The sequence below is a fragment of the Staurois parvus genome, unplaced genomic scaffold (genome assembly GCF_062004578.1).
Source record: "Staurois parvus isolate SC_StPar_1 unplaced genomic scaffold, SC_StPar_1.0 ptg000223l, whole genome shotgun sequence".
Lineage (NCBI taxonomy): Eukaryota > Metazoa > Chordata > Amphibia > Anura > Ranidae > Staurois > Staurois parvus.
Window position 1 is genome coordinate 304,674 of NW_028318019.1, and position 24,590 is coordinate 329,263.

A 24,590-nucleotide genomic window follows, 5' to 3' on the forward strand; every position below is an offset into this window, starting at 1 on the left:
ATGGGGTCTGCTCATGACAGCCATGCTGTGAATGAATATGTTGTGATCAGACACTGGTGGAAATCACATCGCCAACTCAGACACCAGAAACGGTGAGTCCATGTTGCCCATGGCACCTTCAGAAGACAGAACCAACCCCAGGGCTGAGGAGGGAACACCCCCCAGAGGTGATTGGATAGGGTTAGAGCCCCCATACTTATCTCTATAAATTAGGAAGCATGAGATATGGACTTGGTCTCCTGTGTTCTCATCTGTGACTATACCGTCTACAAGAAGATGAAGAGTCACACTCCGTAATCAGCCCATTCTTCATATTTTATTCTGTGTGTCACCCCAATGGGCTCGTTCACAAGGATAGAGTGGCCCCAACCCTACTCTATGTGAGAGAGCCCATTGGGGTGAAACATATTTCGGGAGTTTTGTTTATCAGGAGGAGATCATGTGTATAGAGTTATGTCATCATCAACAGAGTGAAATATCAAGAGGAAGCGAATTACAATTATTAATTGAAGAGTGAAGCTCTTCATCTTTTTGTTCCTATTCATGATATCATGTTGGAGAAGAGACGGGCTACAAGTGCTATCACCTGGATGGTCCATTAGGAGGTGCAGGGTGGGAGCGATGCCGTGGATTTGGATTCTTACTATATGGTCTTCACTCATCACCTGTGATCTAGGAATCCCTCATATACCAGGCTACCAGATGGTACGGCAAGGGAAATGTACCCAACCCAAAGGCTGAGCGGAAAAGACCTCTGGCAGCTGTTCATTGCAGTGTGAACCAGGCCTTAGAATTTTGGAACTGTTCCCCTCCTTACTTCATGTTTTTTCTTTGATTCTACACAAGTCCTTGGATCTCCAGATAGTCAAGCCCTGCTGTTACAAAGCCTGATTTTTCCAGCCTTATGGTGTCAGTGGGCATACTGGATTGACTATTGCAGCCAAAAAAGTTTTGAGAGACAGAAGTACCTAGGCCTTTTGTTGTTTCTGCTCTTTTGAAGGCTAGGAATTCTAACTTAGGGAGACTTCCCGCAGGTCCTTACAATCATATTTAGCGTTTTGTTGACCTAAGAGGTTTCCTCCTTGTTTTGGTCCGTGTCTTGGTTTCCTTCTTGGGGTGGGGGGTGAATGTGTGCCTGGCCTTGTGTATAATCAAGAGTCAGATTTCAGCCTTGGCAGTCTCTTCTTTCAGGGGCTGATTGCATTACACTTTCTAGTTGCATGCGTTGGTACTAGATGTCCTGCATGTTGTTCCTCCGGTCAGCCTGTCATTGTTTCTATGGGATCTCTTTCTGTTTTTACAGAATTCTCTGTTTGAGTCCATTCAGGACCTTCCTTTTGTATCCTTTGTTCTTTCACAAAGATGGCTTTTTTACCTTAGCTTTTTATTTATTATTTTTTTTATCTAAAGGGGTTTGTACCTTTCCATCTCAGCTGGGACAGCGTATTACCTCCCTTTACCCTCATCTCAGCCGGGACAGCGTATTACCTTCCTTTACCCTCATCTCAGCCGGGACAGCGTATTACTTTCCTTTACCCTCATCTCAGCCGGGACGGCGTATTACCTCCCTTTACCCTCATCTCAGCCGGGACAGCGTATTACCTTCCTTTACCCTCAGCCGGGACATCGTATTACCTCCCTTTACCCTCATCTCAGCCGGGACAGAGTATTACCTTCCTTTACCCTCATCTCAGCCGGGACAGAGTATTACCTTCCTTTACCCTCATCTCAGCCGGGACAGCGTATTACCTCCCTTTACCCTCATCTCAGCCGGGACGGCGTATTACCTTCCTTTACCCTCATCTCAGCCGGGACAGCGTATTACCTCCCTTTACCCTCATCTCAGCCGGGACAGCATATTACCTTCCTTTACCCTCATCTCAGCCGGGACAGAGTATTACCTCCCTTTACCCTCATCTCAGCCGGGACAGAGTATTACCTCCCTTTACCCTCAACTGAGCCGGGACAGCGTATTACCTTCCTTTACCCTCATCTCAGCCGGGACAGAGTATTACCTCCCTTTACCCTCATCTCAGCCGGGACAGCATATTACCTTCCTTTACCCTCATCTCAGCCGGGACGGCGTATTACCTCCCTTTACCCTCATCTCAGCCGGGACAGCGTATTACCTTCCTTTACCCTCAGCCGGGACATCGTATTACCTCCCTTTACCCTCATCTCAGCCGGGACAGCGTATTACCTTCCTTTACCCTCATCTCAGCCGGGACAGCGTATTACCTCCCTTTACCCTCATCTCAGCCGGGACATCGTATTACCTTCCTTTACCCTCATCTCAGCCGGGACAGCGTATTACCTCCCTTTACCCTCATCTCAGCCGGGACGGCGTATTACCTCCCTTTACCCTCATCTCAGCCGGGACAGCGTATTACCTCCCTTTACCCTCATCTCAGCCGGGACATCGTATTACCTTCCTTTACCCTCATCTCAGCCGGGACAGCGTATTACCTCCCTTTACCCTCATCTCAGCCGGGACAGAGTATTACCTTCCTTTACCCTCATCTCAGCCGGGACAGCGTATTACCTCCCTTTACCCTCATCTCAGCCGGGACGGCGTATTACCTTCCTTTACCCTCATCTCAGCCGGGACAGAGTATTACCTTCCTTTACCCTCATCTCATTAGGGACAGCGTATTACCTCCCTTCACCCTCATCTCAGCCGGGACAGCGTATTACCTCCCTTTACCCTCATCTCAGCCGGGACGGCGTATTACCTCCCTTTACCCTCATCTCAGCCGGGACAGTGTATTACCTTCCTTTACCTTCATCTCAGCCGGGACAGAGTATTACCTTCCTTTACCCTCATCTCAGCCGGGACAGTGTATTACCTTCCTTTACCCTCATCTCAGCCGGGACGGCGTATTACCTTCCTTTACCCTCATCTCAGCCGGGACAGAGTATTACCTCCCTTTACCCTCATCTCAGCCGGGACAGTGTATTACCTTCCTTTACCCTCAGCCAGGACAGCGTATTACCTCCCTTTACCCCCATCTCAGCCGGGACAGCGTATTACCTTCCTTTACCCTCATCTCAGCCGGGACAGCGTATTACCTCCCTTTACCCTCATCTCAGCCGGGACAGCGTATTACCTTCCTTTACCCTCATCTCAGCCGGGACAGAGTATTACCTTCCTTTACCCTCATCTCAGCCGGGACAGCGTATTACCTTCCTTTACCCTCATCTCAGCCGGGACAGCGTATTACCTCCCTTTACCCTCATCTCAGCCGGGACAGCGTATTACCTCCCTTTACCCTCATCTCAGCCGGGACAGCGTATTACCTCCCTTTACCCTCATCTCAGCCGGGACAGCGTATTACCTCCCTTTACCCTCATCTGAGCCGGGACAGCGTATTACCTTCCTTTACCCTCATCTCAGCCGGGACAGAGTATTACCTCCCTTTACCCTCATCTCAGCCGGGACAGCATATTACCTTCCTTTACCCTCATCTCAGCCGGGACAGCGTATTACCTTCCTTTACCCTCATCTCAGCCGGGACAGCGTATTACCTCCCTTTACCCTCATCTCAGCCAGGACAGAGTATTACCTTCCTTTACCCTCATCTCAGCCGGGACAGAGTATTACCTTCCTTTACCCTCATCTCAGCCGGGACGGCGTATTACCTCCCTTTACCCTCATCTCAGCCGGGACAGCGTATTACCTTCCTTTACCCTCAGCCGGGACATCGTATTACCTCCCTTTACCCTCATCTCAGCCGGGACAGCGTATTACCTCCCTTTACCCTCATCTCAGCCGGGACAGAGTATTACCTCCCTTTACCCTCATCTCAGCCGGGACGGCGTATTACCTTCCTTTACCCTCAGCCGGGACAGCGTATTACCTCCCTTTACCCTCATCTCAGCCGGGACAGCGTATTACCTCCCTTTACCCTCATCTCAGCCGGGACAGCGTATTACCTCCCTTTACCCTCATCTCAGCCGGGACAGTGTATTACCTTCCTTTACCCTCATCTCAGCCGGGACAGCGTATTACCTCCCTTTACCCTCATCTCAGCCGGGACAGCGTATTACCTTCCTTTACCTTCATCTCAGCCAGGACAGCGTATTACCTCCCTTTACCCTCATCTCAGCCGGGACAGCGTATTACCTTCCTTTACCCTCATCTCAGCCAGGACAGCGTATTACCTCCCTTTACCCCCATCTCAGCCGGGACGGCGTATTACCTTCCTTTACCCTCATCTCAGCCGGGACAGCGTATTACCTTCCTTTACCCCCATCTCAGCCGGGACAGCGTATTACCTCCCTTTACCCTCATCTCAGCCGGGACAGCGTATTACCTCCCTTTACCCTCATCTCAGCCGGGACAGCGTATTACCTTCCTTTACCCTCATCTCAGCCGGGACAGCGTATTACCTTCCTTTACCCTCATCTCAGCCAGGACAGCGTATTACCTCCCTTTACCCTCATCTCAGCCGGGACGGCGTATTACCTCCCTTTACCCTCATCTCAGCCGGGACAGTGTATTACCTTCCTTTACCCTCATCTCAGCCAGGACAATGTATTACCTCCCTTTACCCTCATCTCAGCCGGGACAGCGTATTACCTCCCTTTACCCTCATCTCAGCCGGGACAGCATATTACCTCCCTTTACCCTCAGCCAGGACAGCGTATTACCTTCCTTTACCCTCATCTCAGCCGGGACAGTGTATTACCTTCCTTTACCCTCATCTCAGCCAGGACAGCGTATTACCTTCCTTTACCCTCATCTCAGCCAGGACAATGTATTACCTCCCTTTACCCTCATCTCAGCCGGGACAGCGTATTACCTCCCTTTACCCTCATCTCAGCCGGGACAGCATATTACCTCCCTTTACCCTCAGCCAGGACAGCGTATTACCTTCCTTTACCCTCATCTCAGCCGGGACAGCGTATTACCTTCCTTTACCCTCATCTCAGCCGGGATGGCGTATTACCTTCCTTTACCCTCATCTCAGCCGGGACAGCGTATTACCTTCCTTTACCCTCATCTCAGCCGGGACAGTGTATTACCTCCCTTTACCCTCATCTCAGCCGGGACGGCGTATTACCTCCCTTTACCCTCATCTCAGCCGGGACGGCGTATTACCTTCCTTTACCCTCATCTCAGCCGGGACAGCGTATTACCTCCCTTTACCCCCATCTCAGCCGGGACAGAGTATTACCTTCCTTTACCCTCATCTCAGCCGGGACGGCGTATTACCTCCCTTTACCCTCATCTCAGCCGGGACGGCGTATTACCTTCCTTTACCCTCAGCCGGGACATCGTATTACCTCCCTTTACCCTCATCTCAGCCGGGACAGCGTATTACCTTCCTTTACCCTCATCTCAGCCGGGACAGCGTATTACCTTCCTTTACCTCATCTCAGCCGGGACAGCGTATTACCTTCCTTTACCCTCATCTCAGCCGGGACAGTGTATTACCTCCCTTTACCCTCATCTCAGCCGGGACAGCATATTACCTTCCTTTACCCTCATCTCAGCCGGGACAGCGTATTACCTTCCTTTACCCTCATCTCAGCTGGGACAGAGTATTACCTTCCTTTACCCTCATCTCAGCCGGGACAGTGTATTACCTTCCTTTACCCTCATCTCAGCCAGGACAGCGTATTACCTCCCTTTACCCTCATCTCAGCCGGGACAGCATATTACCTTCCTTTACCCTCATCTCAGCCGGGACAGCGTATTACCTTCCTTTACCCTCATCTCAGCCGGGACAGCGTATTACCTCCCTTTACCCTCATCTCAGCCGGGACAGCGTATTACCTCCCTTTACCCTCATCTCAGCCGGGACAGCGTATTACCTCCCTTTACCCTCATCTCAGCCGGGACAGCGTATTACCTTCCTTTACCCTCATCTCAGCCAGGACAGTGTATTACCTTCCTTTGCCCTCAGGCTCAGTAACTGGGGGAATAGGTTTTTGGGTATTTATTTGTCTATCAGGTTACCTGTAGTTGACAGCCGCAATTTGGCAACAGGATTTCTCTTTGTGGCTCCTGAGGACCGAATAGAAGGATCCCGCAGCTTCCATGTCTACGTTTATTCCCTGAATTTGTCGGCTTGTTGCTCCAGTTTCCAGTATGAAAGGACAGGTTCCCCCTTTATAAGGGATGACACTACCTACCTTCAGTGTATCATGTTGGTGAAGCCTCTACCTGGTCTTCGGTGCACTCTTTATGATGTTACCAGGTGGATGTTACAGTCACTAAGGACTCTTCCCTTTGGACACATTGGTTATTGCAGGCAGCTGCATGAGGTTCTTTCCTATTTCTGGTTGTTTTTTGGGACCTGTTGGCTTGTTGTCCTCCCCTCATGTTCTAGGTGGGACATCCCTGTTAGTAAGGAATGTAAAAGATGTTCTGTGTCCTGTGATGTGCGACAAAGAAAATGACATTTTGTGGTTTACCTGTAAAATCCATTTCTTGGAGTCCCTCAGGAATCCCAGAGATCCGTCCCCTCCTGTTATGGGCTATGGCTTGCTACAAACCTTTCCTATGTCGGAGATCTGCTCTACAAGGGGACGTCCTGTCTATTGTTTGCCAATGTCCGATCACCTGTAGGTGGGCATAACAGTGTTAGGAAGGATTTATAAAGATGCTTCGTGTCCTGTGATGTATTCCAAGAAATGGATTTTACAGATCATTGATGACAATTGTTACTAAGAGACAGGAATTGTTCATTGCTGAAGGAGCCCCTAGAAACCTTTGGAGGAACCCCTGGCTGAGAAAGGCTGGACTAGGCAGTCATATATTTCTGTCCCCCTTGGTGGGAGTGGAGGTGACCCCTCTATAAGGATCTACAGTCCATACACACCCAGCACAAGGCCGGGGTCACACTACCAGACGCTTCTCGGGGCTGCAGTTCCTCTGAGCTCCACAAGGTGGGGATCTCACTTCTACCCAGACAGGAAGTCTCTATGGAAGACACACAGGAAGTGATGTCAGGTACATAGAGGAAGTGATGTCAGGTACAGACAGGAACCATATCGGAGATGTTGCTGGAAGATGCAGCAGAGCAGGTAGGAAGATGTTATTTCCTATTTACACCCAATAACCCCCTGTCATGTCTGTCCTCCTCCTCCATAGTCATGTCTGTCCTCCTCCTCCATAGTCATGTCTGTCCTCCTCCTCCATAGTCATGTCTGTCCTCTTCCTCCATAGTCACTGTGACGTCTTTTATCTCCAGCAGATGATGATACACACATATATAATGTGGGAACCCAGATTAACCCCTTCAGGGGCAGAACATTCCCCCACTTCCGGGGCCGGAACATTCTCCTCATTGTGGAGAGGTGTCACCTTCTCACCTCATCAGTCTATACTAATGGATTTTATGACTTTAATTAGTGGCGGGGGATGGGGGGATATTTAGGGGGATTGGAATATCTATGTCTTTGTTTTATAAGATTCAAATAGGAAGAAAGAGAGAAAAATGTCATTTGTAGTAAATGTCCTGAACACAATGTATACCGTCCTCCACTCACTCTGATGGGAATACATTAGACCTTGTTTTCTCCCATCTTTGCACTCCCTACAACCTCACAAACACCCCCTTTCCTCTCTCTGATCACAATCTCATCACCTTCACAGTCTCCTCATCTTCAATCACCTATCCCTCCAAGCAGCAAACAATTACCCGCAGAAACCTTCACAACTTGAACCCGGCTCCTTTCCACTCTGCAACTGACCTCCTCTATGACAGAATCTCTCCCCTGTCCTGCCCTGACCTGGCCACTGCTGTCTACAACAGTTCACTGTCATCCACACTGGACTCACTTGCTCCTCTAACAACACGAAGCATCAGGCCCCGACCATTACATCCGTGGCAGACTGACCACACCAGAAATCTTAAATTACATAGTTGTGCGTTGGAGCGATTGTGTCGTAAAACCAAATCCCACCAAGCATTCAACCGATATAAATCTGCTTTCTTCACATACAATTCCTCCCTCCATGCTGCCAAACAAGCCGACTTTGTCACTCTTATTAATAGCTTGTCATCCAGTCCTTGTTGTCTCTCCTCCACTTTTAACTCTCTACTTTCTCCACCTCCACCCAGTACAAGCAGCTCAACCTCCACCTAGCACCTCATTCACTGCTTATGAGATTACAAATCATTTCAAAAACAAGATTGATGCAATTTGTAGGGGCCTCTCCACTGCACAGACATCCATCCCACTTAGCATACCTTATACTAAACCTCCCTCAACACTTTCCTCATTTTGACCTCGCTACTACTGAAGAGGTCACTAAGGTTTTCTCAGAAGCCCGTCTCACCACCTGCCCCCTGGATCCTGTCCCCTCATAACTACTACGGTCACCCTCTTCTTCCATCCTATGCTCCCTCACTCACATCTTCAATCTTTCCCTCTCTACTGGTGCCTTCCCCTCCCCTCTAAAGCATGCGCACATCACTCCCATACTTAACAAGCCCTCCCTGGACCCCTTCAACCTTAACAACTTAAGACCCATCTCCCTGCTGCCATTTCCCTCTAAACTCCTAGAACGCTTAGTCTACAATCCCCTGAGCTCCCACCTCACCGACAACAACCTTCTTCACCCTTTACAGTCTGGCTTTCACTCGCTACACTCCATTGAAACTGCCCTACTAAACCTCACTAATGATCTACTAACTGCTAAAACCAATGGCCACTACTCCATACTCATCCCAACCAATGGTCACTACTCCATACTCATCCCAACCAATGGCCACTACTCCATACTCATCCCAACCAATGGCCACTACTCCATACTAATCCCAACCAATGGCCACTACTCCATACTCATCCCAACCAATGGCCACTACACCGTACTCATTCCAACCAATGGCCACTACTCCATACTCATCCCAACCAATGGCCACTACTCCATACTCATCCCAACCAATGGCCACTACTCCATACTCATCCCAACCAATGGCCACTACTCCATACTCATCCCAACCAATGGCCACTACTCCATACTAATCCCAACCAATGGCCACTACTCCATACTCATCCCAACCAATGGCCACTGCTCAGAACTCATCCCAACCAATGGCCACTACTCCGTACTCATCCCAACCAATGGTCACTACTCTGTACTCATCCCAACCAATGGCCACTACTCTGTACTCATCCCAACCAATGGCCACTACTCCGTACTCATCCCAACCAATAGCCACTACTCTGTACTCATCCCAACCAATGGCCACTACTCCATACTCATCCCAACCAATGGCCACTACTCCGTACTCATCCCAACCGATGGCCACTACTCCGTACTCATCCCAACCAATGGCCACTACTCCATACTCATCCTAACCAATGGCCACTACTCTGTACTGTTACTGCTTGACGTCTCTGTGGCTTTTGATACTGTTGACCATCCCCTCCTCCTCAAAAAACTCCACTCTCTTGGCCTCAGAGACTCCACTTTCTCCTGGTTCTCCTCCTATCTATCACAGCGCTTCTTCAGCATTTCCTATAACTCTGGCTGCTCCTCTATACTCCCTCTTTCTGTAAGGATCCCTCAAGGTTCTGTCCTTGGACCCCTTCTCTTTTCCATCTACACCTCCTCATTTGGTCACTTAATAAACTCCCATTATCTCTATGCTAATGACAAACAAATCTATCTTTCTATCCCTCACCTCACCCCTTCAGTCTCCTCTCACATTACTAACCTACTGAGTGACATATTGGCATTGATGTCTGTCAGGAATGGACTCGCCAATGGTGGTGGGACTCACCTGCCTTGTGGGCTGCAGTACCAAGGCTGGCCAGCGGATGCTCTCAGCAGCCAGAGTCTCACTCCTGCAATCAAGCCATCACCTGAGGCTGATTGCAGGAGGTGTATTTAAGCAATGGTCAGGCCTGCAGTCGGTTCCTTGGTGTTGTTTCCCATAAGCCCCTGTACCTGTTGGCCTGCATATCTGCCTATCCGATCTGCTGACTTCTCCTGCCCTTATCCCTGGCCTGTCTGACTTCTTTTGGATACCCCCATTGGATCTGATCTCCTGTTACTGACCCGGCGAGTGACCCAACTATTCTGTGCCTGCTGCCTTGTACCACGCTGTCCCCACCGTTACCGACCCGGCCTGTCTGACCACGCTTTTGCTCAGCCATCCATCCATACATCCTGCACGTACTCATCCGCCTCTTCACGTCAGGCTCTTCTCCAGAATATACCTCTGGCAGATCCCTCTACCATGGGTGGGTGTACTCATGGGCCGCGACCTGGTCTCTGTCTGCTCAAAGTCCAACCCCACCATCAGGGGGATTGGTGAACAAACAGACTGGGACTTAGACTCCATGCTCTGGGGAATCCTATTCCGTTGTTTCTTGAGGTACCGCCAGGTGGTGCATTACAGGACCATATGGCCTGCCTGACCATTCCACCTCTCCAGCCCTGACTACGCCTGTATTACCACACATTTCTGGTCATACCCAGATCCCTGACAATGTCACTCCACTTCCTCAAACTCAATCTTTCCAAAACTGAGCTCTTAGTATTCCCCCCAGTCTTTGCCCCCTCCCCTGATTTTTCCATCAAGATCAATAATACAACCATCAGTCCCTCCCCTCATGCCAGGGTACTAGGTGTAATCCTAGACTCCCATCTGTCCTTTCAGCCCCAAATCCAATCACTGTCCAAATCTTGTAGACTTCACCTCTGCAACATCTCCAAGATACGCCCGTTCTTAACCTCGGAAACCACTAAGCAACTTATTCACTCCCTTGTTATATCTCGCCTTGACTATTGTAACTCCCTCCTCATTGGCCGACCTCATCGCAGGCTATCCCCTCTTCAGTCTATCATGAATGCTGCTGTCAAACTTATCCACCTTACTAACCATTCTGTATCTGCCAATCCCTCTCTGCCAATCCCTCCACTGGCCTCCATTCAGTGTCCTCCACCCCTCTCTGCCAATCCCTCCGCTGGCCTCCACTCAGTGTCCTCCACCCCTCTCTGCCAATCCCTCCACTAGCCTCCATTCAATGTCTTCCACCCCTCTCTGCCAATCCCTCCACTGGCTTCCCATTGCCGAATGGATACAATTCAAAACATTAACATTAACATATAAAGCCATTTATAACTCCGCCCCAAATTACATCACCAATCTTGTCTCTAAATATCACCCAAACCGTACTCTCTGCTCCTCCCATGACATTCTGCTCTCTAGCTCCCTTGTCTCCTCCTCCCATGCTCACCTCTAGGACTTCTTCAGCACTTCCCCCATCCTCTGGAACTCTCTAACCCAATTTATCAGACTATCGCCTACTCTGCTCACTTTTAGGCGATCTCTGAAAACCGATCTCTTCAGGGAAGCCTATCCTGTCCTCAGCTAATAATGTAATCTTCTGTTCTTCCAACCACTCCATCCCCCACAGTTACAACCATTTGTACCACTAGCCCCTCCCTCCTAGATTGTAAGCTCCCGGGATCAGGGCCTCCTAACCCTCTTGTATTGAACTGTATTGTTGCTGTATTGTCTCCCGTTATATTATAAAGTGCTGAGCAAACTGTTGGCGCCATAAATCCTGTATAATAATAATAATGTCCTGAAACCATATTTCTTCATAATGATCCAAGTCTCAGATATTCATCTAAAATGAGAAATATGATGTGTCCTGGCAAGTCCAAAGACAAAGTTCATCTTTCATGTTTGGAGAGGTGGGATGAACCTGGGAGCAATGTACAGAAACCTCATAGAGTGCCCCCACAGCTCCTCCTCCCAATGTCCCTCCATCCAGTCAGAGAATCCTATGACATCACACTGATCTCACAGCTCCAACTCCCAATGTCCCTCCAACCACAGTCAGAGAATCTTATGACATCACACTGACCTCACAGCTCCTCCTCCCAATGTCCCTCCATCCAGAGTCAGGGAATCCTATGACATCACACTGACCTCACAGCTCCTCCTCCCAATGTCCCTCCATCCAGAGTCAGAGAATCCTATGACATCACACTGACCTCACAGCTCCTCCTCCCAATGTCCCTCCAACCAGAGTCAGAGAATCCTATGACATCATACTGATCTCACAGCTCCTCCTCCCTATTTCCCTCCATCCAGCTCTTCTTTCTTTTAACCCATGCTCTTAGGATGTGGATGGACACTTTGCATCCTCACAACCAAAGCAGAATTGTTGATCCTTCATTTTATGTAATGATGTCAGAATTCATATACTAAGCGCTGAAGTGGAGCTTCACTAAAACAGACCTGAATGGAGAGGTGAGGAGGATTCTGGGAATATCATTTGATTTTACTATTTGTGTTCAGATGTAGAGTTTTCCTCCTGTGAAGTCTGGAGATCATATGACATCACATTGCCTCCACCTCCCTCCCTGATAGAAGAGAGAAAGAAGAAGAAGATTCTAGAAGTCACCAGAGAGATCACTGAGCTGCTGACAGGAGAGGTGAGCGGTGCCGGGAATTCTGGGACATTCTCCAGTAACAGACAAGGGATGTGTCTGGATGGTGACTGTATCATTGTGTGTGTCAGGTTCCTATAAGGTGTCAGGGTGTCACTGTCTATTTCTCCATGGAGGAGTGGGAGTATTTAGAAGGACACAAGGATCTCTACAAGGACGTCATGATGGACAATCAGCCGCCCCTCACATCACCGGGTAAGAGGAGACTTTATTGTAAAGGAGAGAGCAGTACGGAGGATCCACCTAGATCCCCCATCATCTGATAAACACATAGAAACAATGGATTCAGTCAGTGTGTGTGTTTCCTACAGATGGATCCAGTCATGGGAACCCACCAGAGAGATGTCCCCGTCCTCTGTATTCCCGGGATTCCACACAGGAAGGTCACACCATCCCTCACCATCATCAGGTAGATGATGACAATTATTGGTAGTTGTGATTTATACACAGCATGTTTGTTACAATGAATGTTTTATTATATCTTTCAGAGTGGAATCCTCGGGGATGATAATATTGATGTTAAAGAAGAGTATAAAGAGGAGGATGAGGAGTATGGAGTGATGGAGGAGTTTTCAGAAGGACACAAGGATATGATGGAGCCACCTAATACCAGGAACCCACCAGAGAGATGTCCCCGTCCTCTGTATTCCCGGGATTCCACACAGGAAGGTCACACCATCCCTCCCCATTGCAAGGTTGGTGGGATGGAGCATCTAGAACATGAACTCATAGAGACAATGTGTGGATATTTTATGTGACCTTACATTTTACAGATGATATTCTCTCTCATTTCCTTGATTTAGAGTGGAGATCCAATCGATATAGAATTTGAGGTGAAAGCAGAAGAAGAAGAGGCGTATGTGAGGGATGATCAGCAGTCTATGGAGGAGGATGGAATAACGGGGACATTTATAGAGGAGGACACTCCTACAGAGATCAGCACAGGTGGGTCATGAACACTAAATCCATTCCTCCACCCATACTGCTCACTGATTGGTCCAGAGTAGGGCGGGGACTGGGTGATATCAGCCTGTAATCCCCTGGTCACTTTCCTGAGCTGTGTTCCCCGTCCTGTATTCCTGGATTTCTCTCGGATAATCTTCCTTCTCTGTGCTGCAGACACAATTTATGTATCTAGACTGGATTTATGGAGGTTCTGGGGTTCAGCTGGCAGAAAAATGTTGATTTTTCCTATAAGCATTGCATAATGTAGGCACCCAGGACATGTGACTGGGGTCTCCTGCCTTGTGCCTGACTCTTCCAGGGGACCTTCTCTGTTATCTGCTGGCTGTGCCGGGTGGAGGGATATGTCTGTAGTGTCTCAGACCCAAGTCACTGAGTGCAGTCTCAGGAGATGGGAGGCAGCGGTGTGGGACCTACATAGTTACATAGTTAGTCTGGCTGAAAAAAGACATCCATCTAGTTGTACCATTAAAAATAAAAGTTATAATCCGACACCCACAGCTGATCCACCAGAAGGCAAAAACCCAGCAAAGCACGATCCAATCTCCTCCTGCAGGGGAATAAATTCCTTCCTGACCCCCGAGAGGCAATCGGATATTCCCTGGATCAACTTTCCCTATAAATGTTATATCCAGTTATATTCTGTGTATCCAAGAAAGAATCCAGGACTTTCCTACAGCAACCCCCCCTTATGTATTATACATGGTGATCATATCCCCCTTATGTATTATACATGGAGATCATATCCCCCCTTATGTATTATACATGGAGATCATATCCCCCCCCTTATGTATTATACATGGAGATCATATCCCCCCTTATGTATTATACATGGTGATCATATCCCCCCCTTATATATTATACATGGAGATCATATCCCCCCTTATGTATTATACATGGAGATCATATCCCCCTTATGTATTATACATGGAGATCATATCCCCCTTATGTATTATACATGGAGATCATATCCCCCCTTATGTATTATACATGGAGATCATATCCCCCTTATGTATTATACATGGAGATCATATCCCCCTTATGTATTATACATGGAGATCATATCCCCCCCTTATGTATTATACATGGAGATAATATCCCCCTTATGTATTATACATGGTGATCATATCCCCCCTTATGTATTATACATGGAGATCATATCCCCCTTATGTATTATACATGGAGATTATATCCCCCCCTTATGTATTATACATGGAGATCATATCCCCCCTTATGTATTATACATGGAGATCATATCCCCCTTATGTATTATACATGGAGATCATATCCCCCTTATGTATTATACATGGAGATCATATCCCCCCTTATGTATTATACATGGAGATCATATCCCCCTTATGTATTATACATGGAGATCATATCCCCCCTTATGTATTATACATGGAGATCATATCCTCCCTTATGTATTATACATGGAGATCATATCCCCCCCTTATGTATTATACATGGAGATCATATCCCCCCCTTATGTATTATACATGGAGATCATATCCCCCCTTATGTATTATACATGGAGATCATATCCCCCCTTAATCTCCTCTTCTCAGTAGAGAATACATTCAGTTCCTCTAATCTTTCCTCATAGCTGATCTCCTCCATGCCTCGTATCCGTTTGGTTGCCCTTCTCTGTACTTCCTCCAGTTCCCCAATGTTCTTTTTGTGAATTGGAGCCCAAAACTGAACTGCATATTCCAGATGAGGTATTACTAATGATTTGTACCGGGGGGGAGGGGGGGTGATATCTCTCTCTCTGGAGTCTATACCTCTCCTAATACAAGAGAGGATTTTGTTCGCTTTAGAACCCGCAGCTTGGCATTGCATGTCAATATTAACTTGTGATCTACTAGATCCTTCTCCACCATTGACCCCCCCAGATCCTTCTCCACCATTGACCCCCCCAGATCCTTCACCATTGACCCCCCCAGATATTTCTCCTCCATTGGCCCCCCATATCTTTCTCCACCATTGGCCCCCCAGATCTTTCTTCACCATTCGCCCCCCAGATTTTTCTCCACCATTCACCTCCCAGATCCTTCTTCACCATTGACCTCCCCAGATCCCTCTCCACCATTGACCCCCAGATATTTCTCCATTTCCCTCCAGAACCTTCTCCACCATTGACCCCCCCCCCCCAGATCCTTCTCCACCATTGCCCCCCCAGTTGTACCCCCCTAGTATGTATGATGCATATTCTTAGCCCCCCCAAGTGCAGAGCCTTACATTTATCACCATTAGCCCTCATTGGCCCCATAGCCCCCCAATTACACAGAGCATTGAGGTCGGCTTGTAAGTTGGAGACATCCTGTAAGGACGTTATTCCCCGGCACAGCTTGGTGTCATCTGCAAAGACTGGAATGGGATTTATAATCTCACACCCCATATTGTTTATATATATATTAATAAGTAAGGGTCCCAACACTGATCCCTGGGGTACCCCACTAATAACACTGAACCTTGGGGTACACCACTAATAACACTGAACCCTGGGGTACACCACTAAAAACAATGAACCCTGGGGTACCCCACTAATAACACTGAACCCTGGGGTACACCACTAAAAACAATGAACCTTGGGGTACACCACTAAAAACACTGAACCTTGGGGTACACCACTAAAAACACTGAACCCTGGGGTACCCCACTAATAACACTGAACCTTGGGGTACCCCACTAATCACACTGAACCCTGGGGTACACCACTAATCACACTGAACCTTGGGGTACCCCACTAATCACACTGAACCCTGGGGTACCCCACTAATAACACTGAACCCTGGGGTATCCTACTAAAAACACTGAACCTTGGGGTACCCCACTAATAACACTGAACCCCGTAATATCCCACTAACCCCTTCCATACCGGGCACTTTTACCCCCTTCCTGCCCAGGCCAATTTTCAGGTTTCAGCGCTCTCACACTTTGAATGACAATTGCGCAGTCATACAACACTGTACCCAAATAAAATGTGGCGGATATCTGTACCATTCTGACATTTGGGGAAAATCTGTACCGTCCTGAAATTTGGGGAAAATCTGTACCATCCTGAAATTTGGGGGATATCTGTACCGTCCTTACATTTGGGGGGTATCTGTACCTTCCTGACATTTGGGGGATATCTGTACCGTCCTTACATTTGGGGGGTATCTGTACCTTCCTGACATTTGGGGGATATCTATACTGTCCTGACATTCGGGGGATATCTGTACCATCCTGACATTTGGGGGATATCTGTACCGTCCTGACATTTGTGGGATATCTGTACCGTCCTGACATTTGTGGGATATCTGTACCGTCCTGACATTTGGGGGATATCTGTACCATCCTGAAATTTGGGGAAAATCTGTACCGTCCTGACATTTGGGGGATATCTGTACCATCCTAACATTTGGGGGATATCTGTACCGTCCTGACATTTGTGGGATATCTGTACCGTCCTGACATTTGGGGGGATATCTGTACCATCCTGACATTTGGGGGGATATCTGTACCATCCTGAAATTTGGGGGAATATCTGTACCGTCCTGAAATTTGGGGGATATCTGTACCGTCCTGACATTTGGGGGATATCTGTACCGTCCTGACATTTGGGGGATATCTTTACCATCCTGACATTTGGGGAATATCTTTACCATCCTGACATTTGGGGAATATCTTTACCATCCTGACATTTGGGGGATATCTGTACTGTCCTGACATTTGGGGAATATCTTTACCATCCTGACATTTGGGGGATACCTGTACTGTTCTGACATTTGGGGGATATCTGTACCATTCTGACATTTGGGGGATATCTGTACTGTCCTGACATTTGGGGGATATCTGTACCGTCCTGACATTTGGGGGATATCTGTACTGTCCTGACATTTGGGGGATATCTGTACCGTCCTGACATTTGGGGGATATCTGTACCGTCCTGACATTTGGGGGATATCTGTACTGTCCTGACATTCTTGGACCTCAAGAAATTAGATTGGCTGTCAGTACTTCAGGATTGATCAATTTTCAGATATCTCCCATACTTTGTGAACTCTATAACTTTCCTACAAACTAAATCCTAATTTGGGTTATTTTCACCAAAGACATGTAGCAGAATACATCTCGGCCTAAATTTATGAAGAACAATTATTTATTTGCAAACTTTTATAACAGAAACAAAGAAAAACTTTTTTTTTTCAAAATTTTTGATCTTCTTTTGGGAAGAAAATGAAGCCATCCATTGTATACAATTGTCATGTGACCTGCAGTGATTGGTCACAGCAGGTCACATGGTACTGACAAAGGAGCCAGTACACAGATCTGTCATTGGCCGTGTCCAAGGTATATGGCCGGTGACAGGTTGCACCACTGCGTGGCTCTGTGGGCATGCAAACTGCGCATGCCTAGAAGGATGCCATTTGGCTTCCAACCGGAGGCACGAGGAGCTCACCCGGCCACCATCTGGCCATAGGCCGGGAGGGAACCAGCTAATAACACTGAACCCTGGGGTACCCCACTAATAACACTGAACCTTGGGGTACACCACTAATAATACTGAACCTTGGGGTACACCACTAATAACACTGAACCTTGGGGTACACCACTAATAACACTGAACCTTGGGGTACACCACTAATAATACTGAACCCCGTAATACCCCACTAATAACACTGAACCTTGGGTCCCCCACTAATAACACTGAACCTTGGGGTTCCCCACTAATAACACTGAACCTTGGGGTACACCACTAATAACACTGAACCTTGGGATACCCCTCTATTAACACTGAACCTTGGGGTACCCCACTAATAACACTGAACCTTGGGGTATCCCACTAATAACACTGAACCTTGGGGTACCCCACTAATTACACTGAACCTTGGGGTACCCCACTAATTACACTGAACCTTGGGGTACACCACTAATAACACTGAACCTTGGGGTACACCACTGAGAATGCTGAACCTTGGGGCACCCCACAAACAATGAACCTTGGGGTACACCACTGATGACACTGAACCTTGGGGTATCCCATTAATAACACTGAACCTTGGGGAACCCAACAAAAACACTGAACCTTGAGGTACCCCACTGATAACACTGAACCTTGGGGTACCCCACTAATAACACTGAACCTTGGGTACCCCACTAATAACACTGAACCTTTGGGTACCCCACTAATACTGAACCTTTGGGTACACAACACTGAACCCTGGGGTACCCCACTAATAACACTGAACCTTGGGGTACCCCACTAATACTGAACCTTTGGGTACACAACACTGAACCTTGGGGTACCCCACTGACACCCCTGGACCATTCAGAGTATGAATCATTAACCACTACTCTCTGAATACGATCTTTCAGTCAGTTTTCTATCCATTTACATTTGCATTGTTCCAGCCAATAGACTTTACCTTACACATTAGTTGTGTGTGGGGAACTGTGTCCAAGTATACCACGTCCACCATCACCCCTCTGTCCAAGTATACCACGTCCACTGCCACCCCTCTGTCCAAGTATACCACGTCCACCATCACCCCTCTGTCCAAGTATACCACGTCCACTGCCACCCCTCTGTCCAAGTATACCACGTCCACCATCACCCCTCTGTCCAAGTATACCACGTCCACTGCCACCCCTCTGTCCAAGTATACCACGTCCACTATCACCCCTCTGTCCAAGTATACCACGTCCACCATCACCCCTCTGTCCAAGTATACCACGTCCACTATCACCCCTCTGTCCAAGTATACCACGTCCACTATCACCCCTCTGTCCAAGTATACCACGTCCACCGCCACCCCTCTGTCCAAGTATACCACGTCCACCGCCACCCCTCTGTCCAAGTATACCACGTCCACCGCCACCCCTCTGTCCAAGTATACCACGTCCACCGCCACCCCTCTGTCCAAGTATACCACGTCCACCGCCACCCCTCTGTCCAAGTATACCACGTCCACCGCCACCCCTCTGTCCAAGTATACCACATCCACCACCACCCCTCTGTCCAAGTATACCACATCCACCACCACCCCTCTGTCCAAGTATACCACATCCACCACCACCCCTCTGTCCAAGTATACCACATCCACCACCACCCCTCTGTCCAAGTATACCACATCCACCACCACCCCTCTGTCCAAGTATACCACGTCCACCGCCATCCCTCTGTCCAAGTATACCACGTCCACCACCACCCCTCTGTCCAAATATACCACGTCCACAGCCACCCCTCTATCCAAGTATACCACGTCCACCACCACCCCTCTGTCCAAGTATAACACATCCACTGACACCTCTTTGTCAAAGTATACCACGTCCACCGCCACCCCTCTGTCCAAGTATACCACGTCCACCGCCACCCCTCTGTCCAAGTATAACACATCCACTGACACCTCTTTGTCAAAATATACCACGTCCACCACCACCCCTCTGTCCAAGTATACACGTCCACCACCACCACTCTGTCCAAGGATACCACGCCCACCGCCACCCCTCTGTCCAAGGATACCACGCCCACCGCCACCCCTCTGTCCAAGTATACCACGCCCACCGCCACCCCTCTGTCTAAGTATACCACGTTGACCACTACCCCTCTGTCCAAGTATACCACATGCACCGCCAACCGTCTGTCCAAGTATACCACGTCCACAACCACCCCTCTGTCCAAGGATTTGCTCACCTCCAATCTAACTGGTTTCATGATGGTTTAATCCCAGCTCACCTCTACATGTTGTCTACAGTAAACATTTAAGCTTCCACTGATTACAGAATACTAATACTGTGAGTCCTGACCCTTATACTATATAACTTGTACATTCCATACTCCTGATCCCTGCACTATATACTCTATGTTGTACATTACATACTCCTGACCCCTGCACTATATACTCTATGTTGTACATTACATCCTCCTGACCCCTGCACTATATACTCTGTGTTGTATATTACATACTCCTGACCCCTGCACTATATACTCTGTGTTGTACATTACATACTCCTGACCCCTGTACTATATACTCTATGTTGTACATTATATACTCCTGACCCCTGCACTATATACTCTATGTTGTATATTACATACTCCTGACCCCTGCACTATATACTCTATGTTGTACATTACATACTCCTGACTCCTGCACTATACACTCTATGTTGTACATTACATACTCCTGACCCCTGCACTATATACTCTATGTTGTACATTATATACTCCTGACCCCTGCACTATATACTCTATGTTGTACATTACATACTCCTGACCCCTGCACTATATACTCTATGTTGTACATTACATACTCCTGACCCCTGCACTATATACTCTATGTTGTACATTCCTCCCAGATGGACATTTTATATCGGATGATGTGATTGGAGTACAGACTTTTACATGGTGATAATAATGTGATAACATCCTCCTACTTTGGACCCTTAAACAGAAAGTGATAATGAGGGAGGAGTCAATACCCCAATGATGGTGGTCTTCAGGATCAGTCCAGTCTTCATCTTGGTTGTTCTCCCCCCATCCTCATTCTCTGACCTCTGGTGGGGCTCAGCCCCGCTGTTCTTCATGACTAAATCATGGACTAAATAAGGAAGTGCAGTACTTCTTGTGTTGGGAAGATGGCGATGAGTGATAGAGGGGGTGGGGACCCTCGTCCTATAATCCCCTCATCACTGTCCCTCCTATAAAAGACAGTTCTGGTTGTTTCCTCACTCTCTGACTAAGGTCCATGAATAAAGAAATGACCTGGTAGGAGATCAGAGGAGCCATTTCCTAGTTCCCTTGAGGGTGGAATTGTAAGCTCCTCGGAGACCAAGCTGCCTGATGTGGGCGGAGTCCTGGTTTGGGGGAACCAATCAGCTCCTGTCTAGTAATCCTCTTTGTCTTTGTATTTTAGTCCATGGCCGGGAGATGAGGAAAACCTCCGAGGATTGTCTCACTTTGTCTCCAGACTGGAAAGTAGAAGATGAGGACATCACACAGTATAGTCCAGGAGAAAACCCGGCTCCATCCAATGTCCATCCGGCACCACCCAGTGTAGATGGACCATCGGATTCCTCGTATCCTGAGGAACCTCAGACTCTGCGGGACCGGGCCGGCCTTCCAACAGGGAAGAGCTTCTCCTGTACTGAGTGTGGGAAGGGGTTCTGTTATAAATCCCACCTTAATGTGCATAAAAGATCTCACACAGGGGAGAAGCCGCATTCCTGTCCTGAGTGCGGGAAAGGTTTTTCAGACAAGTCCAGTCTTCACACACATCAGAGATTTCACACGGGGGAGAAGCCGTATTCCTGTCCTGAGTGCGGGAAGGGTTTCCATACTAAATACAATCTTAATGTGCATAAAAGAACTCACACTGGTGAGAAGCCGTATTTCTGTCCTGAGTGTGGGAAATGTTTTTCAGATCATTCTATTCTTCTCAGACATCAGAAATCTCACACGGGGGAGATGCCGTATTCCTGTCCTGAGTGTGGGAAATGTTTTTCAGACAAGTCCAGCCTTCACACACATCAGAGATCTCACACAGGGGAGAAGCCGTATTCCTGTCCTGAGTGTGGAAAATGTTTTTCAGTGAAGTCCAGTCTTCACACACATCAGAGATCTCACAAAGGGGAGAAGCCGTATTCTTGTCCTGAGTGTGGGAAATGGTTTCCTTCTAAATTCCGTGTTAATCGTCATAAAAAGACTCACACAAGGGAGAAGCCATTTTCCTGTCCTGTGTGCGGGAAATGTTTTTCAGAGAAGTCCAGTCTGCACACACATCAGAAATATCACACAGGGGAAAAACCATATTCCTGTCCTGAGTGTGGGAAATGTTTTTCAGAGAAGCGTATTCTTCACAGGCACCAGCAATCTCACACAGGGGAGAAGCCGTATGCCTGTTCTGAGTGCGGAAAATGTTTTTCAAAAAAGTCCTATCTTCACACACATCAGCGATATCACACAGGGGAGAAGCCATATTCCTGTCCTGAGTGTGGGAAATGTTTTTCAGTGAAGTCTGTTCTTTACAGGCATCAGAAATCTCACACAGGGGAGAAGCCGTTTGCCTGTTCTGAGTGCGGGAAATGTTTTTCAGAGAAGTCCAGTCTGCAAACACATCAGAGATCTCACACAGGGGAAAAGCCATATTCCTGTACTGAGTGCGGGAAATGTTTTTCAGTGAAGTGCAATTTTTACAACCATCAGAAATCTCATACAGGGGAGAAGCTGTATTCCTGCCCTGAGTGTGGGAAATGTTTTTCACGGAAGTCCAGTCTTTACACACATCAGAGATGTCATACGGGGGAGAAGCCATATTCCTGTCCTGAGTGTGGGAAATGTTTTTCACGGAAGTCCCATCTTTCCAAACATCAGAAATCTCACACGAGGAAGAAGCCACTTTTCTGTCCTGAGTGAGGGAAATGTTCCTCACTGAAGTCCTGTCTTCCTGTACATCAGGGATCCCACACAACCCTGGAGGTGTATTAGTGCCTTGAGTGCGGGAAATGTCTTCTAGATGAATGTTGCTGGACATCCCAGCTCTCATGTGGGGAAGAAGCACACCCTGATATACACCTCAGATATACTCCATGGCTGATCTTCATCATGCAAGAAACAGTTCATAAGGAGATCAGAGGCCCCCAAAGACATGGATTAAGTGTGGGACCGGGTCGGCCATTGATGGCAGGAGAAGAAGTTTTCAATCAATTTTCCATCAATGGAAGACATTCCAGCAGCTCAGATGTGATCCTAATAACATTGGTTCCCCCATTCACACAGGAGGAATGCACATGAACTCTCACTGAGGGAATTGCTATACAAACATTCTATGAATAGACCCCCAAATGTCAGGAGACGTTTCTATAAAGACGGGAAGTATGGAGCAGAGAAATGAAGAGACCTCCCAGCAATGTTATTACCAGGCTGCAGCTAGGGGGAGCTCTAATGTCACCCCAGCAGAGGGATCCCATCTAGCCCACATTAACCCTCTCACTGCCAGAGCTGTTTCTGCATGATTTTGCACACATGGGAAAATGCAGATTTTGGTCCTGAAGATGAGATAAACCCCCAAACATCTATTCTGTGACATCAGAGGCCCTGGAGAATAAAATGGTGGTGATTGTTAAGGTGTTCCCCGTACACAGATTCCCCTTCATATCCGCCTTTATTTCCTCCTTTCCCCCATTTTCCATGTTGGGATCTTTTCTACAATACTTTGTTATAATAATGGAACACGTTGTGTATTGTATTGTACACCAATAATAATGACTCCGCCCCCACATTCCAGACAAGGGATCTTCCTGACCAATCGGATTTCTTCCTTTACTATTTCCTGATTTTTATGCTTCAATCTTGTTAAATGTAAAATTATAATAAAACATTTATTGAACAAAAACTATTGTGTGTGTCGGTGCAATGACGGCAAACTTCAATATAGAACATTGCTCCTCGGTGACACCTCACACCCTTCAATAACGGGGCAGAGTGCGGGGGTCAGCAGTATATCGTATACAGCCCACCATACAGAGTGCAGAGGGGGGCTGTAGTGTGTCCCCCCTCCTGATCCATACCAGGCCACATGTCCACAACATGGGGGTCACCTTACCAGGGGGGTCACCTTACCAGGAGGATTCCCCCAGGCATAGCTCCTTGTCTCCTTGGCTAGTGGCTGTGGGGGTCATTTTGGATTCTGGAAGCCCTCGTTAATAACAGGGGGCCCCCATATACCATCCCCCCATGTGAATGAATATGGGGTATATAGTACCCGACAATAGCACCAGCCCAATGACAGCTCCCTAAACTGTCATCATCTACATAAGTGAAGGGACAGGGATGGTGGGACCTTATTACCCAAATGTGACCAGTGACCATATTTGGTCAGTGATGTCACTTCTATCCCCGCCCCCTTCCTTACATGGCAGGGATTCCCAATGACACCACTGATTCCTGGGGGTGTGGCCGCTGTACCCTCCATGTCTTCCTCAGGCACCAGTGACAGCGGGAAGCTGTTATATATAGAAGTGGTAGAAATGTCTCTTCTATATGTGATGATCGGCTCCTGCAAAACACGGGACCGGAACAGGCAAAGTTTGGTTTGTACTGTCGTCTCATCCCTACTCTCCGACAACTAAACCCAGAGATCATCCCAAGTGGTCATTGTATTTGTCCCTTACATTGGTGACCAATGGGAGAAGGACCTCTTATATCAGTGGTCAG

General features: G+C 47.9%; 1 protein-coding gene across 1 annotated transcript; it reads left to right on the top strand.

Moving 5' to 3' along the window:
* LOC149460635 (uncharacterized) lies at positions 1-23,763 on the top strand. Its single transcript, XM_089679402.1, has 4 exons — positions 1-92; positions 5,958-6,156; positions 13,231-13,372; positions 21,292-23,763. The coding sequence occupies exons 1-4, from the start codon at positions 1-3 to the stop codon at positions 22,788-22,790; spliced, it is 1,932 nt and encodes a 643-aa protein (XP_089535528.1). The 3' UTR covers positions 22,791-23,763.
* Positions 23,764-24,590: the final 827 nt, after the last annotated feature.

Coding starts and splice junctions, on each gene's coding strand:
- LOC149460635 (XM_089679402.1), top strand. CDS start 1: ATGGGGTCTGCTCATGACAGCCATGCTGTGAATGAATATGTTGTGATC. Junction 93..5,957: donor CAACTCAGACACCAGAAACG/GTGAGTCCATGT, acceptor TTTGTCTATCAG/GTTACCTGTAGTTGACAGCC. Junction 13,373..21,291: donor TCCTACAGAGATCAGCACAG/GTGGGTCATGAA, acceptor TTTGTATTTTAG/TCCATGGCCGGGAGATGAGG.